The sequence below is a fragment of the Python bivittatus genome, unplaced genomic scaffold, assembly GCF_059951505.1.
Source record: "Python bivittatus isolate LINGU-HERP-01145 unplaced genomic scaffold, Pbiv_v1 ctg000520_np1212, whole genome shotgun sequence".
In the NCBI taxonomy this organism is placed as follows: domain Eukaryota; kingdom Metazoa; phylum Chordata; class Lepidosauria; order Squamata; family Pythonidae; genus Python; species Python bivittatus.
The window spans coordinates 1,885,882-1,902,875 of NW_028277080.1; the positions used below are offsets into that span (position 1 = coordinate 1,885,882).

A 16,994-nucleotide genomic window follows, 5' to 3' on the forward strand; every position below is an offset into this window, starting at 1 on the left:
TGGCTACATATTTAGCATGTGGATAATCAGCAAGTGAATTATGCGTCGCATCTCACCTAAGTCAGCACCAACATTAGCCCCCCACCGTAGGTGAGACAGAGATAAGAGAGATCTGTTACCAAAACAGTGAGGTGAAAAACATGGCTTAAGCCCAAGTCATGCAAAAGGTATGCAAAAACGTCTCAGACAGACACCTCCCTCAGTCACAGGAGAATAAGAGGCAGAGGATGTAAAGTCCAGCCAGACTTCCAAGATTCTGTTACTATAGCCAATCTTACTAAAGGTAGTTTAGTCTTCAAGTTGAGTTGATTTCTTGGCCTGGTTTACATCATGGGGCTGACATTCTCTCATTGTATAATTAGACCCAGTCATCAGCTTTTTCTTCAGGGAGCTTGTTTTTAATTTTGCCCGTCTCCAGGCTCCATCTATCACTCCACAATCCAATGCACAAAGGGATCTTCTTTGTCAAGCACCAGAAAAAGCTTACTTGCTTCTGCCCCCTTCTTCAGAACGTTACAAGTCAAATAAAAATAAAACAGCAACAGTATGAAAGCACTAACAGTTTAATGATACTTAATTAATACTTACTTTCCCAGAGCACTGAAAGAGTGACTGAATGACTTTGAGGCTAAGTGCAATAGCGCCTGGGCAAAAACCTCTATTTTTAAAGGATTGAGTGAGAAGCTTTCATCTGGAAAACAAAGTTACAAATAAATTTGAATCCCTGTGAGCAATATGGGCATTCACTGAAGGCTGAGAAGGCCTGAGAATTTTTACTTTTCTTTTCTTAAAAAATTAAAGTGTGATGAAATTTCATAATGGACTTTTTTTAATCATATCAATTTTCTAAACTAAGTCCAAATATCCCTATTCAGCTTTAAGCTGAAAATGCCTGGTTAACACAGTATTAATAACTAACAGAACAATAAACACATTAGTCAATATTGGAAGTTTAAACAGCATATTCATACTCTGAGCATACTACACAAAGACCTAGCCCTCTGGAGAAGACTCTAATGCTGGGAAAGGTGGAAGGAAAGCGAAGAGGATGACCAGAAGTAAGGTGGATGGGCTCAGTTACGGTGGTCATGGATGCACCATTGGAAGATCTGAAGGACTAGATTAGAGACAAATCGTCCTGGAGAAAATCTCTCTACAGTATGTGGTTGCTAAGAGTCAACACTGACCTGATGGCACATAATCAATAATCATTCATATGACAGAGTAAGATATAGAAACTTTACGCATATGAAAACACTAATTTTGGATGTGGAACAAATCCACAAATAAAATTATAATCCAATAATGATTTCCAATTATAATTAAATTCTACATCAGATTTATTTTTCAAATATGAGGTTATTCTGGACATCAAGGCGTACTCTCATTTATTTAGCCATCTTTTTCAATAAAAACATATAGGATCCATGCAGCTGTTCACATATACAATGCTAGTTCAGGATATTTTGAAAGGATATATAGTTTAGTGAAATGTAATAAAAATATACCAGGTTGAATGGAATTACACCTTTCAAAAATTGTTCCATTCTACTATAAACCATTTTCCAGAATTGTTGAGTTTTAAAATATTGCCACCACATGTAAAAGAATGATCTAATCTGTTCATTACATTTCCAGCAGTTTTTAGAAAAAGAATTATTCATTTTAGCAATCAAGACTAGAATAATACACCAGTGGTAAAGCTTCTTACAGAAATTATGTCTAAGTGTAATGTTTGGAGTAAATTTGATATTCTTCTTCCATCAAAACTCCCACTTTTTCTCTATTACTGTTCTACACCCATTTAATCATACAACTTTTGACTTGTTCAGATTTTGAATCATCCTTCACTAGTAAATTATAAATGATTCCTAGTAAATGTTTGGTATTACCCATTGTACGGTTTTCAAATCCAGTCAAACCTCCTAGTATTCCCCCTTCTTTCTGTAGTTCTTTTATTGCTGCAATAGTTGTTTGGATGTAATGGAACCAATCAAATGAAGTGGAACACTGTGTGGTGAGAGATTCAAGAGATTTTATCTTTGTCCTCTTTAACAACAAAGTCTGCAATCTCAAAAGATCATTGACTTTCCATTGAGCAAATGTCTTAGTATTTTCATGAAAATAAGCATTTAATAACAAGGCAAGGGGAGGGGAAATCCAGACTTATGTTTTTCTTGTATTTATCCCAAACATTCAGTAGACTACTTAATACTGCATGATCTCTTACAGATTTTGTTTCTATTTAAATCAATGCAAATATATTTATGCAATCCATAGGAGACCTGCCCCTTCCACGGAGGTGATAGAACCGTAGCGAGATATAATCCATGTGGATATATAATATTCAAATATAAGACACACACACACACACTCTCTCTCTCTCTCTCTCTCCATATACAATCTTCCTTTTCTTTTGCTACTTCCGTAATGTCATTCTTTTTAAATTATCATGTACAGGTAGTCCTCATTTAGTGACTGCAATTGGTTCCAACAAAATGGTCACTAAGTGACACAGTCACTAATTGAACTAGGTGACTGAGAGAAAGAGATGCTGGGAAGCTCGCTCATTGCTACTGTCTCATTCAGATAAAGTTCTCTCATACAGTCTCCTGTGCCTGACCTGTATTTTTCCCTTTTTTTGCCCCCTCACAGGGTGGAGAGATTTCTTAAGCAAGCCATCTCTTCCTGAGCTGCTTTTCTTTGCACTGCCTTGCTTCCCTAAAAAATGCTAAGGGCAAGTTAACAAGCTCAGCTCTGTGACCTTGATTAGTTGATTAGAACCCTCCCACCTGCTAACAGCTGCTGTCTGAAACTGATCAGATCTTAATCAATTTCACACTGAAGGCTTTTGTTGTGGTAAATGCAGGCACTGGTCAGAAAATGAATTTTTAATTACTGTTTATTACTGTTGTATTTGTAAATGGTTGCTATCTAAGGCTAAATGAGGACTATCTGTACACTAAAAAGCCACTGCTTGTGCAGTCCCTAAAGTGTGACCTTATGAAACAGTAATGCCATCTCACCTGTGCCCATATACCATTTTTGAAACTAAAGGTATATTTGCTTGTTAGTATGTATTGGGTAGTGATAGATGACAACAGCCAAGGACAAATAAAAATTCCACTGAACTAGTATGTATTCTTTGTGTGTGCATAAGAATCAACACCATGTACTAGATATGCCTAAACCTAACTTCCCTGATGTTACACAATGTTTCCATAAATAGAAATTAGAAATGGGACATGGTAAATATCAGAAGGGCTTACCATCATTATCCTGATTAGGATTGGGCACATCCTTCAGAATGGTGAAGATTTCATCATTACTTGCTTTATTTTTAATGGCAATATTTAAACAGAGTGCAACATTGTAGCCAGGAAGAGATTCTACAAAAATAGAAGCAAAGTTACCATCTTTGAAAATTGGACACTTTTTTTACACGAAGTTTAATAGTAAAAGCACATTACTAAGCAGATAGTCCTCGTTTAGCGACTGCCTCGTTTAGCGACCGTTCACAGTTACGAAGGTGATGGAAAAGTAACTTTACGACCAATCCTCGCGTTGACGACCTTTGTGGGTCTGTAAAGCAAAGGAAAGCTGAAGTAAGATCGTAAGCACAGTCGCAGTTTCACTTAGCGACTGCCTCGCTTAACAACCAAGTTGCCAGTCCCAATTGTGGTCGCTAAACGAGGAATACCTGAAAATACCTTTCCAAAATCAAACAACTCAGAAAAATACAGGACCAGAAATAAAAGCTTGCATGCAACATAGTAGAGGGTTTTACATATCTTGAGGAACGTTTCAGAAGAGAAGAGGCCACGTCTTTAAGCAATGTCCCCTTATGTCATCTTTCCCACTAGGGCTCTGGATGGGTCCTTGGGTGACATCATGTTCCTCACACCTGCACATGGCTATAGCTAGATGGATTTACTATTGCCTCCACCCCATCCCCCCAGGTTAATAGAGCTGTCTGCCTCCAACAGTAACCAATGCTTTCTTGTCATACAGTCCAACTATTGTTTAAAGTGTAAATTATGTAAGTATCCTCTACATACTGTTGCTTTCATCTCCATATTTATAAATACATGTTGGATTTGCAGGAGTCAGGACTGAAAAACTAGCAGGAACAATATCTATTATTCGCTGATGGTAGGAAAGCCTGAAAAAAGAAAAGAAAAAAGAAAGAAGATTTTGCTGAAGGTGGTTCTTGACATGACGTAGGGCTACAGACATACCCAACCAATCATTCATAACTTGGTATTCAGTAAAAGGTACACACAGTGGTAAAGCACCCCAAAGCCGATGCCTATACCCTGAACCTGACCTTTCAAAGTTCCTCGTAAGAACAAGGGCTGTGCCTGTGCTATAATTTGACATTATAATTCTTGTAATTGCCCAGTACTGGGTCATTGGCTTCAATGATGGCCACAGCTTTTTGGCTGCCCTTTCTTTCTGTAAAGTCAGCACAAAAGTCACTAACAAATTCCACTGATCAATCTGCCATCAACAAATTACACTGACTTGTGAAGGTCAGGAATTAATCCCGGTCTCCTCCATACCTCTCTGGTAAACTCCCCTGAGAGTGCAGAAATATTGGCTGAGTTGCTAGCTGCTGTGCTATGGCTGGCTGAGGCAAATCATGGCCTAAATACTGGGTTAGTTGTATCGTGGTATTCTGCAGATTAGTTCATTGCAAATCCACTTGGTGGTGGTGTTCCCACAATGCTGCAGATAGTGGGTGCCCTGAGAGTGGGATGCCATTACTATAATCTTAAGTAAGATTTTCTGTGTCGCTTTATAAAGAGTAGGAGGTTTTCAAGATCAGCCCTTTGAGTTAAACCAGGTCAGGAAACCAACTCCACAAGTGTGATTGGAACTATACTTCATTGATATAGGCTAGAATAGCAAAAACCTGACTGTGTTTTCTCTTCCTTCTTATATCCCAGTGAATTAGGGTATTACTAGTCTGAGCGTTTTTCTCAGACTTTCTCAGTTTCCTGGGTTTAACACATGCTTTTCCTTTCATAACCATTTCAGTATATGTTCTCCAAAATCATAGCTGCAGCTCTTGAACGGCTGACACATGCACATTTTAAAAATTTTATATTTGTGTCAGATAATGTCAAAAAATGTTTAACTGGCTTTGGCCAATTCAGGAGAAGCATAAAAATAAGATGAATGCAGTGGAAATGGGTTGCTTAAGAAGTGTGTATCTGGCAAAACAAGAAGAAATAGGGTCACAAATGGCTGGATGCTGAATGAATGTAGATGGAGCACAAAGTAGGATGAATACAAAACTGCCAATTACAAAAGAAGTATATTGAGAAAGTTTGAACATGGAGAGAGAATGAATGAGGACTGAATTGCAAAAGAAACATAGAAAAGTAAATGTGTCAACAGAAACGGGAAGACTGAGAAATCGCAGTTGGATGAGAGAGGGGACGAGCTGACACATCAAAAGTGGTCTCTGGTATTGTTGATGTAAACAGGTTTAGGAACCTTTCCTCTTCTTTTTATTTCCCCATGTCTTTTGCTTGCTCTTTTTTACTCTTTTTCGGTTCTTGCTTAACAATGCTTAGCCTGGATGGAAAGAGCATGATGGGTGGCATGTATACAAGTTCTGCTATCTCTCACTCACCTCATGCATTTTTCCAGTACTTCTCTTACAAACTTAGGTCTAGGTTTGTCAAGATCCTCAGAAAGACAATCTGACCTGAAAAAAAGATGGTGTTAAACACATTGTTATGATAATACAGGGCAACTAGGTAGCTTTCATGTTCATCAAGACAGTTCTCTAGATTTTTATAGCAACAGTTTCTAGGATACTAAGGAAATATAGGACTGAAGTTTGACTTATAATAAACAATAATTGCTTTTAAAAAGGTGACCTCAACTATTTAAAGAGGTCAGAAAATGTATCAACTTTGTCATGAGACTATTCTGCAGAATTTTTCATCACAGGATATCAGTATTCACTCTGTCTGTCAGCCTATCTGTCTATTTTCTATTCATGCATCAATTCATCCAACCACCTATCCATCTACGTATCTGTTCACTATGTGCCAAAATATTCCACAACAGTTTACAATACAAACAGCAATCAAATATGTAAAAGCAATCTATTGAAATAATATAAAACTACACTAAATCAAGCATTCATTAAAAAGGTCATAGGAGAGAAAGAAAATAATATTCTCCATTTATACAGGAAAAGCCTGAGTAAAGAGGTGAATTTCCAACACTTGCCTAAAATAGCACACCCTGGAGAATGGAGGCCACTACACAGAAGGCCACCCATGAACGGCTGCCAATGGCATTATGCAGCCCTCAACACATGTAGTAGGACCTCCCTGATGATCTCAGTGACCAACCACATAGAGACTTACCTCGTTCTACAACAGTGGAGGCAATTGTACAGTATTCTGGTCCCAAATTGCTCAGGGCCTTGGAGGTCCTAACCACAGCCTGTCACAGAAGCTAACTGGGACCAGTGCAGCTTCAGCAAAGCAGTAAGATGCGCATGATCAGATGCCCCATACGGCATTCTGTCAGCTGCCTTTAGACCAACGGGGGCAACCGGATCAAGTGCAAGGGTAGCCCCACATGGAGCGCATTAGACTAATTTAAACATGAGGGTCCCAGTGCCATGAACATCTATAGCTAGTCGAACATGGGGAATTCCTGGGCTTTTCCAACCCCATACTTGAGAGCATTACTGGCAGCCCAGTCAGCGAGAAAGCTGGGCAGCAGGGGTAGTTAGGAAGACATGGTCTGTCTTACTACGTAGCGCCAAGGAAACAGCCTCATAGCCTGCCCGAGATGTCTTCCTTTGGGTCAAAGGAAGGCTCAGCTCCAGGGCTTGGCTTGATGCTGAAGGCAATGAGGTTAGCTCAGCTAAGTCCGCACCATCCAGCACAGCCACCCATTTCTCCATAGTACAAGCCAGGTTGGCTCTTTCATCCAGGGATTAATGAGGTCTTAGTGTGAATTGAAAGGGCATATAGCACTGATATCACGAGGGAGAGAACATCAGAAGCCATGTCATCCAGGAAAATGCTCAAGTGTTTTAGAGACTTGCGGAGTGCTGCTATGTAAGCAATGCAGAATGCTCCAAAACACACTTTTGTGTTTGAATCTGGGGCGCTGCACAGTCTTAACAAACATAACCCAAGCCAATTAGATAGCTGCCAGAAATGAAAATTTATACACACACACACACACATATGTGCATACACGTATATACAGAATCAAACACTTACCAATCTTCCCAACTCCAACGGAACTCAAAATTACTAAGATGGTGGGAGAACCAATTAATAAACCTTGATGGGGGAAAAAAATCTGTAAATTTTACATATCAAAAACATTGTATTTTGGAGTGCTATTACCAACAATATATCCAGATAGATAGAAAAACTGATTGCCCAGTCTGAGGCGATGTGAAGTCTTAGAAACGGGAGGACAGAGAATGTCCAATCATTTACAGTAACTGAACCTTCTGAAGAGCCATCTCAGAGGTGCTGGCATGCTTTGAAAGGGCTTTGCAAGAGATGCTGTGAAATGTTTGGGACCGGAAAGAGGAGTGGCTGCATTGAAGACGTGCGGCGCTCAGACCCAGCATATTCCAAAGCACCTTTTTTGAATCATTTTCAAATAATGCACAGCCCTACGTGTCATAATAATCAGGTAGCTCTCTTCTAGACTTTAATATGAATATTCTATTTTTAATCAGCAATCTAACTTTGCAGTCAGCGCTAACGTGTTCATTATGAATGCCATATAAGGAAATTTCAGAAGACTCTAACAGAAGAAATCATTTATTCGATAATTAATAAATGGAAGGAGTGACCTTAAAATATGAAGGCCTAAAAAAATAGGGGCATTTATAACTATCAGAGATTTAGTTGGGGTGAAGAAGCCCAAGTCACTAAGTCCTCAGAAAATTTAGATGAGAATGTCGTTACTTACCTATCTACACAGATAGTATTCATTGTATCTAAGCGCATGTACAGCATTTCTGTGCCTTGGGCAAGCTGTTATTTTTCATTTAAGGTTTAAAAATAGTTTACGTTACAAGTTTTAATTACAATGTGGTTGAAAACAGATCATTCCTTTTGTTATCAAAAGGTATTAACTGCTACAAGAGATTTTTCGGAAAAAGGATACAACTTGAGGTAAAGATCCAGGCTGCCATTTACAAAGTTCGATAAAGAGTGTGGTGTACATGACTTCGGTGTGAGGCGGAACAGGAAGCTGAAACAACTCAGCAAAAATTACCTGGGAAAATATGAATGCGATATGAAACATAGGCTCGCAATGGGGGAGAATATTTCATTGCCAGAAAACTCCATTTTTGAAATGCCCAATTCCAATCCCACCATGGGCTTTTTAAGTGTACCAGAAACGGTCCAATCTCAAAATGGGTCATTCCAAGATCCATTCTGAGATGAAGAACTATTGGAGGAGAGGAAGAGCACTGGCACTAGAGAGTAAAATAAGCGCAAAGTGTCAGAAAAAGTGATACGATAAATACAGTGTTTACCTCAACAATGTGGTAATTCAGAGGGATCTTGTTGTTTCCTGGATAGCTTGTTAATTGGGCAGCACTACAGAAAAAGACAGGTATGTGATTTAGAATAAAAAGGCCAGGCAGGAAGCAGGCAGGAACCTTACAAAAAAATACTTTTTGTTATATGTGCCAGGACCCACGCCTTCAAGGAACTGGGGTTGCCTTCCTCCTGCTTTATCAGCAAGTCTTGGGAATAGTTGCCAAAGACTCTGTGACTATGACTGTCCCTCTTTGGACAGACGGGTGTAGAAACAGATTTGATAGATCTAGATGCCATTAACAAACAGGGAATAAGCTCCTACAGAATTGCTATTCACAGTACCTGACATGATGTGAAGCTGCATTTTTACAGCATTAATTTAACACACAACGGCACAGTTTTAAAGAACACTTCTCACTATAGGCAAAACAGACCAATATCTCTTTTCTAGGCTGTTCTCCTCCACAGAAAATTAAAATTTTATATTTTATGGCTACTGGCAGTTCAACTGCCCATTTCATTTTCCAGATAGGCATTTCTTCTCTCTCACTCTCTACCCGACAGGAATGCGACATGGCCACTTATGAATACAGACTTCCTACCATCAGCTTTGCTGGACAAACCTGTAACCAATTTGTGCAAAAATGCTTTTACTGTATTGCAAAATATAATTCAAAATACCTTGAATTACAACAGAATTTTTGTCCAGCATATCCAATCTGATTGGGAATTCTGACAAAGCTTTACCATTATGTATTTTAAAAATGCTTTGTCTGCTTTTCATTAATAATCATCCCAAGGAGGCCATCCAATGGGGAGGCTGAATTAAGTGCACATGGAGGCAAAGAGCCCTACCATGTCTTTCTCTCTTTCCAAAAGGATCTGATGATGCAGTGAAGGTTTTCTTCAATCACAAATCTTTCAACAGAGTGACTCCCAGGCATAACTGGGCCCTGACAAAAGAAATGACAGAGGTTAATTCATCGGTACATCTTCATCCCAAAAGGCACGGTGTGAGCACACCATTGGCACCATAGCATTTTCCCAACAGTTTTAATACTGTAGTTTGGTTGTGGGGTTTTAATGTTTATAACATACTTTTCAGTATAGAGAAAGTTCAGTTGCCACACTCTGGTTTTTACTGCCATTACAAAAGAGAAGAGAGAAGAGAGAAGAGAGAAGAGAGAAGAGAGAAGACAGAAGAGAGAAGAGAGAAGAGAGAAGAGAGGAGAGAAGAGAGAAGAGAGAAGAGAGAAGAGAGAAGAGAGAAGAGAGAAGAGAGAAGAGAGAAGAGAGAAGAGAGAAGAGAGAAGAGAGAAGAGAGAAGAGAGAAAACTACTTCTATAAGCAAGAGGACACTTAGTATTTTCTTTTGGAAGCAGCCTTTTCTGCTCTAAGAAACAAAACGGACACAACCCCAAAAAGCAGTGGGGCATGGGGTAGAGGGAGCTCTTAGGAAGAGAAAGCGAACCCTGAGCTATTTCAATCTTTCTAAAGAAAGCCAAGCAACATTCTGGATCTCAACTACTTTTGGACGGCCCAAGCCAGAAGGTCAGAAGACAAAGGAACAGATTATTTGGGAACCACCAAAGATGGAAACGTTTCAATTTCCAGCAGACAAAGCATTGCGAGGATGTTGCCCCACATCGCTAACTTACTTCAGGATCATCAGTGTAGTCGAACATTCGGAAGGTGACTCTTGGCATCGGGTAAACGGAATCTGCCGTGTGGGGTGGGGGCGTAAAAGGAGGCAGGTTGTGCTGCAGTGCTTCACAAAGCACGCTGTCGAAAGCGAGGTACGGCCTCGGAATGTGCCTCTCTTGCCAGTGATCCTTCTTCATTTTCTGAATCTGAGCCCAAAGGCAATCTAAGTACTGGGAAGCAAAGGCATCCATCAGACATTTTCGCATTTGGCGTGCGGGGACGTTCCCAAACCCAGACTGGTATACGTATTCTGTAGGAAGTCACCTATCCAATTTTCTTAGAAAGTACAGTATTGCAGGGGGGAAATGCAGAATAAAGCGAAAGCCGCTGGCATGACTTTCTCATTGGAACAGCGGCAACTTCGTGGAGTCAACACTAGAAGTAGGCATTTGCACTAACATTTCTTCAGATGGACGTGAGGACAGGAATTCAAAATCCTAATGATATTCACCTCTTCTTGTGGATGCGGTTTATCAGCAGACCAAACCTGTAGCATGGGCACGTGAGTCTTCTGACGCCGTCTGCCATAAAACAACATAACCGTTTTAAGGACTGCTGATAACTGATCTGCGCTTCAGCTCAGAAAGACTCTGAAGGAAACAGCACATTATTCAAACCAGCAAGTACTTCTCAATGGGCGGGAGGCATTCCCTCAAAAGTAAGGGTCTGGCTGTAAAAATGTGTATGTGCTTTCAATGACCTGATTCCTAACTACTGTAGGTTTTTGAGACAAAAGGCTCTGCCACCACATAGCAGGCGTTTCTTTTTGTAGAAGGACGCTCGTGGAGTCATAGAGCCACAAGACTTAGGGAAATTCTCTCAGCAGCTCCGTGACCGCTTTGGATCCCCTTTTAAGTAGCAACACTTGCCTACTGCTTTCCAGCAATTCCCACCCATTGGTTCTGGTCCTGCCTTCTGGGTCAACGGAAAACAATTAGGTTTTCTGCACAGAGCGCATGCCTTTCACAAATTTGGTGACTTTATTGTTCCTCTTTTTGAGCATCTCTTGTCCATGCTAAGCGTGCAGAACTCTTTCAGCGTTGCGAAGTCACGTGTTTTGTGTGAAGAAAGTACCCAAACTAACTTGGTTTACATCTAAAAGCCTGAACTATCTATTACCTCTATATTCAACAGTCGAGGAATAGTTATTTCCTGCAAATTTATGATCTCTACAAGGTTCTGTGTTCATAATCTATTAACAAGTAAAGAGGCAAAGTAACATTTTCTCTCATTTTCTTACTTCAGATAGTTTTCAACAGTGGACAAGATGCGCTCCATTTCAGTGTCCTTTTTCTCATAGAGCTCCTTCCCCACCCAAGGTAAGGATGACAGAAACGCGTACACATACCAGTCACACCGAACCTGTTAGTAAAAAAAGTGGCAATACGCAATCAGAAAATACTTCTGGTTCTTGCTAGAAGACTATAAGCAAAATCAGGTCAAAGACCTGAATCTCATGTGAAGCATTGTTTATGACACCAGAACTCTAACTCTACGTTACAAGGCTTCCGGTGCAAAGCTTCAAGAGCACAGGTCCATATGCGCACAAATCTCTACACATAAGTGACTGATTTTGACTTCCAAAAGAATCCTGCATACGTGTGCACAGGGGATACATACTCAATCTGCACAAAGCGATGAAGAAAATATAGGACACAAAAGCCAAACAATTTCCCTTACGCTGGGCTGATTTACATAAGCTTTTTCAAGGAGCTATTTCACATGCTGCTTCTGACTGTATTTAAGATATACATTTACTCTCTGGAGTAAATGAAATCAGCCAGGGCGTGGCCAACCTCGGTTAGGCATCGGCATCAATTTGCACGATTAAAACATTTTCCATAAAACTGACTCTTAGAAATGTTTAAGGAGTGACATTCCCATGCGAACCTTTTGAACTGCAGACTTTCAATTTGAAATAGGAACGGCAAGGGCCCCATTTGCCCTTCCAAATCACGGGCAGGTACCATTTTGCCTTGTGGTACTTATGTTCCCTCTGAAGGCCATGGGAGACTGTGACAAGGGCACCGGAAGATACAGTCAGGTCCAGAAATATTGGGACATCGACACAATTCTAACATCTTTGGCTCTATACACCACAATGGATCTGGAATGAAACAAACACAATGTGCGTTAACTGCAGACTGTCAGCTTTAATTTGAGGGTATGTACATCCTACTCAGGTGAACGGTGTAGGAATTACAATTGTTTGCATGTGTGCCTCCCACTTGTTAAGGGACCAAAAGTAATGGGACAGAATAATAATCATACATCAAACTTTCCCTTTTTAATACTTGGTTGCAAATCTGTTGCAATCAATCACAGCCTGAAGTCTGGAACGCATAGACATCACCAGACGCTGGGTTTCATCCCTGGTGATGCTCTGCCAGGCCTCTACTGCAACTGTCTTCAGTTCCTGCTTGTTCTTGGGGCATTTTCCCTTCAGTTTTGTCTTCAGCAAGTGAAATGCATGCTCAATGGGATTCAGGTCAGGTGATTGACTTGGCCATTGCATAACATTCCACTTCTGTCCCTTCAAAAACTCTTTGGTTGCTTTTGCAGTATGCTTTGGGTCATTGTCCATCTGTACTGTGAAGCACCGTCCAATGAGTTCTGCAGCATTTGGCTGAATGTGAGCAGATAATATTGCCTGAAACACTGCAGAATTCATCCTGCTGCTTTTGTCAGCAGTCACATCATCAATAAATACAAGAGAACCAGTTCCATTGGCAGCCAAACATGCCCACGCCATGACACTACCACCACCATGCCTTACTGATGAGGTGGTATGCTTAGGATCATGAGCAGTTCCTTTCCTTCTCCATACTCTTCTCTCCCCATCACTCTGGTACAAGTTGATCTTGGTCTCATCTGTCCATAGGATGTTGTTCCAGAACTGTGAAGGCTTTTTTAGATGTCGTTTGGCAAACTCTAATCTGGCCTTCCTGTTTTTGAGGCTCACCAATGGTTTACATCTTGTGGTGAACCCTCTGTATTCACTCTGGTGAAGTCTTCTTTTGATTGTTGACTTTGACACACATACACCTACCTCCTGGAGAGTGTTCTTGATCTGGCCAACTGCTGTGAAGGGTGTTTTCTTCACCAGGGAAAGGATTCTTCGGTCATCCACCACAGTTGTTTTCCGTTGTCTCCCGGGTCTTTTGGTGTTGCTGAGCTCACCGGTGCATTCCTTCTTTCTGAGAATGTTCCAAACAGTTGTTTTGGCCACGCCTAATGTTCTTGCTATCTCTCTGATGGGTTTGTTTTGTTTCTTCAGCCTAATGATGGCTTGCTTCACTGATAGTGACAGCTCTTTGGATCTCATCTTGAGAGTTGACAGCAACAGATTCCAAATGCAAATAGCACACTTGAAATGACCTCTGGGCCTCTTATCTGCACATTGTAATTGGGGTACTGAGGGAATATCACACACCTGGCCATGGAACAGCTGAGAAGCCAATTGTCCCATTACTTTTGGTCCCTTAACAAGTGGGGGGCACATATGCAAACTGTTGTAATTCCTACACCATTCACCTGAGTTGGATGTACATACCCTCAAATTAAAGCTGACAGTCTGCAGTTAAGGCACATTGTGTTTGTTTCATTCCAAATCCATTGTGGTGGTGTATAGAGCCAAAGATGTTAGAATTGTGTCGATGTCCCAATATTTCTGGACCTGACTGTACATGGCCAAACGCTTCAGCTTACTGTTTAGGCTTGTGTTGTAATACAAGGCGAGCAGAGGCTTACCACATTTACAAACACACTGCAGAAATGTAAAAACCCCACTACCACATTTCAGCAATTTATTTCTCTAGCTACGAAGCAAAAGTATTCTTCTTTACCTGAGGTACATCCTCCTCCTGCGTCACACTAACAAAATTCTCAAACATGGCTACCATTGAGGGTGCAGCTATTACATGACAATTCACAAGATCAGAAAGAAAGCGCACCTGGAAAAAGAGAACATGCAGCTAATTCCCAGTCATGTATTTCCCCAAAGCATGGATAAACAGCAGCAAGAATTCTCATAAGGCCAGACACCAGTACAATTGAAGCCAGGGCTCTCTCTGGTTCAGCATCTTTTACTTGGGTAACGGGAAGCCCAGGGCCAAGATAAAACTGAATAGACACTTGCAAGATAAACAGAAAGCAGCCCAGCTTTGCAGGACCAAACTGGCACTACTTCCCAGATAAAATGCATTAGCAAGGTATATGAAAGAAATCATTATTTCTATATGCTGGATTCTGAGACCTGGTTTATTATCAAAATACCTGAAGTCTACATCAGTAGATCACAAAACCCGGCACACCGTTCACACTGCAGAACTGCTATGACAAAGTCAGAAGAAATAAGGCAGTGAAAAGGGTTGGATGGGTATTTTAAATGATCACACGGAATTACATTTTCTGCCTTTACGAGCTGTAAGGTAAAATGGTGAGCTCTTCAAATCCACTGATCACCAAACTAAATAAAGACTGAAAGGTATGACAACAACTTACTAAATATACAGCTTCATTGTACATGTTGGCTTTCAAACATTCTTTCAGCTGACGTATCATTGCTTCTACAAACTCTCCACCAAAATTGTAGTTCCTGGCATTCAGCAAGCCAACAAGAGTTGTGTAAATGGTCATCTTCTGTGGTAACAGACGTGCACTGATTTTTTTTCCATTAAGGAGAGAAAAAGCAGTATCAAATATTAAATCACAAGCACAATATCATTACTCCTATTTGTGGTTTTCAAGTTATCTGGGGTGCCTAAATTTTGAAAAGAAGTGCCCCACATTAAAAGAAGATACTATGGGAGGAAATTCGGTCTTCATTTAACGGTTTGTGTACTGCAAATCCCATTGGGAAATTACACACAAATGTATATAATTAGGGGATATCTTCTGCTATGTTGCTATCTTCATTCAATCCCCAAATTAGGTTAGCTTCAGACTGAGAAGGCAATACGTTCCTTGCAAAGCAGGGCTTTAGTTGAAAGGAGAAGGTCTGATAAGCATCAGTTCAGGCAAAAATGCAATCCTTTCTTTGAGCTCTTATGAAAATTCCAGAGTAAGCTGGCACTGTGAATGGCATCTCAATGTATGGCTGCAGAAAACAGGTTTTAAGAGAACTGTATTGCAGTTACTGGGCCTGAATGATCAGTAATAGAGAACTATTCTGAGACTGCTGTTCCTCTCCACTTTCCTTCCAAATAAGTTACCTTGCCAATTATCCAATATTGTATCCAAATTTCAAAAATAATTTAAATGGGAAAAATATGCAAGCATACACTTTTACAATAAAGCATTTTGGAAAAGTTACTTTTTTCAAAAGTAATTACTTAAAAGCCTTTACAGTAGGTAATGTACTATCACCTAGTTCCATAAATGTTTTGCATACATACACTGTACAAAGGAGTCTCAGTATTTTGCTTTTGGAGTTTGGTAGATCTGCCTCCAAGACCTCAGCCAAGTCATCTAAGTTACTTTCCAAAGAAGAAGAACTCTGAGGGGATAAGATATTAGAAAGACATTATTTTGTGATGTATTATGAAGATGCTTCTCATAAAAATGCCCCATCTGTATGACAGCTACAGCAACTCCTAAGGTTATCAGTTAAAAGATACTCTGCTGTTATTCTCTTTCCCTCCTTAATGAATTTCTTATGGTAACACACATAACACAAAGAAAAAAAGAAACATTGGGAAAATATAAGAAAGTTTAAAATAAATAATATCTTCTTGACCCTCCTAAAACACTGAATGAGGTGCTGTCATTGTACAATGAAAGCTTCATCTGCAAACTGATTTTCTTCCTGCACTGAACCAAAGCTTCATAGTTACTCAGACTTTACATAGATAAAGGGAATATAAGTAGGAATTCAGATATGCTGAGCACTGATAAGATTGCAGTCAAACAAGTACTAAATATCCACATAGCTGATATTTTGAGTTTCCAATATAAAAAGACTGAAGAACACTAATCAAACCAATGAGGACAGCTTGATCAGCTAGCAGCCTCAGAACATTTCTTACTATTAAGAAAAGAAAACTGGAAAATCAAGGAGAGTGGAATGGCATGCTGAAACACAGCGTGGGAAGTTGGTTAAACACAATATTATTACAAACTGTAAACATACTGCAATAGTTTATTGCAGGTTCCATTTATAAATGAATATATGAAATGTTAATGTCCCATTATACAAGAACCATAAGCAAGGAGTACTTTATTAACCATAAGCAAGGAGTAAATTATTAAGGCAGATACTCTGATGGATAGTGTATAAAGGAGAAACCTCATTTTTAAAAAATGAAATGTACACTGTAGCTTTATCCCATTTCTAAATACATATTTATATTACCTCATTTGTATTTGAGTACAGTGGCACCTTGGGTCACGAACTTAATTCATTCCGCAACTCTGGTCGCGACCCAAATTGGTCGCGACCCGAATCAAATCATAAGGTTCAATGTAAATACGGTTAATCCGTTCTGAACCATATGTGTGTTTTTTTTAAACCACAAAAATATGACACAAAGTACAGTACAGTATGAAGAGAGAGAACACTAACCTTGCTTGAGGCGTGAAGGACAGGAAGGCGGGTGGGGAGTCGGTTATTGTTTGGAGGGAGAGTCCCCCTCCCTACAGGAAGCCACGACCACGTGTCACAGCAGGGAAAATGGCCATGGATCCTGTTCGTCACCCGATGCGGAGTTCGCGAACGGAAGCAAAATTTTGCGAACGGTG

At 40.1% G+C, this 16,994-nt stretch overlaps 1 protein-coding gene across 2 annotated transcripts in view; it reads right to left on the minus strand.

Annotated features, from left to right (window-relative positions):
• The window catches only part of LOC103062610 (nuclear cap-binding protein subunit 1-like), a 30,450-nt gene that overhangs the window by 9,966 nt on the left and 3,490 nt on the right, over nucleotides 1-16,994 (minus strand). For both annotated transcript variants that reach the window (XM_088147484.1, XM_088147483.1), the window contains exons 3-17: nucleotides 15,653-15,753; nucleotides 14,760-14,916; nucleotides 14,102-14,209; nucleotides 11,497-11,618; nucleotides 10,708-10,777; nucleotides 10,211-10,426; nucleotides 9,408-9,505; nucleotides 8,546-8,609; nucleotides 8,170-8,280; nucleotides 7,972-8,036; nucleotides 7,263-7,325; nucleotides 5,642-5,716; nucleotides 4,059-4,162; nucleotides 3,270-3,389; nucleotides 589-691 (exon numbers count right to left, since the gene is read on the minus strand). In XM_088147484.1, the coding sequence (XP_088003610.1) occupies nucleotides 589-691; nucleotides 3,270-3,389; nucleotides 4,059-4,162; nucleotides 5,642-5,716; nucleotides 7,263-7,325; nucleotides 7,972-8,036; nucleotides 8,170-8,280; nucleotides 8,546-8,609; nucleotides 9,408-9,505; nucleotides 10,211-10,426; nucleotides 10,708-10,777; nucleotides 11,497-11,618; nucleotides 14,102-14,209; nucleotides 14,760-14,916; nucleotides 15,653-15,753 (1,577 nt within the window). The remainder of the gene's footprint in view (nucleotides 1-588; nucleotides 692-3,269; nucleotides 3,390-4,058; nucleotides 4,163-5,641; nucleotides 5,717-7,262; nucleotides 7,326-7,971; nucleotides 8,037-8,169; nucleotides 8,281-8,545; nucleotides 8,610-9,407; nucleotides 9,506-10,210; nucleotides 10,427-10,707; nucleotides 10,778-11,496; nucleotides 11,619-14,101; nucleotides 14,210-14,759; nucleotides 14,917-15,652; nucleotides 15,754-16,994) is intronic.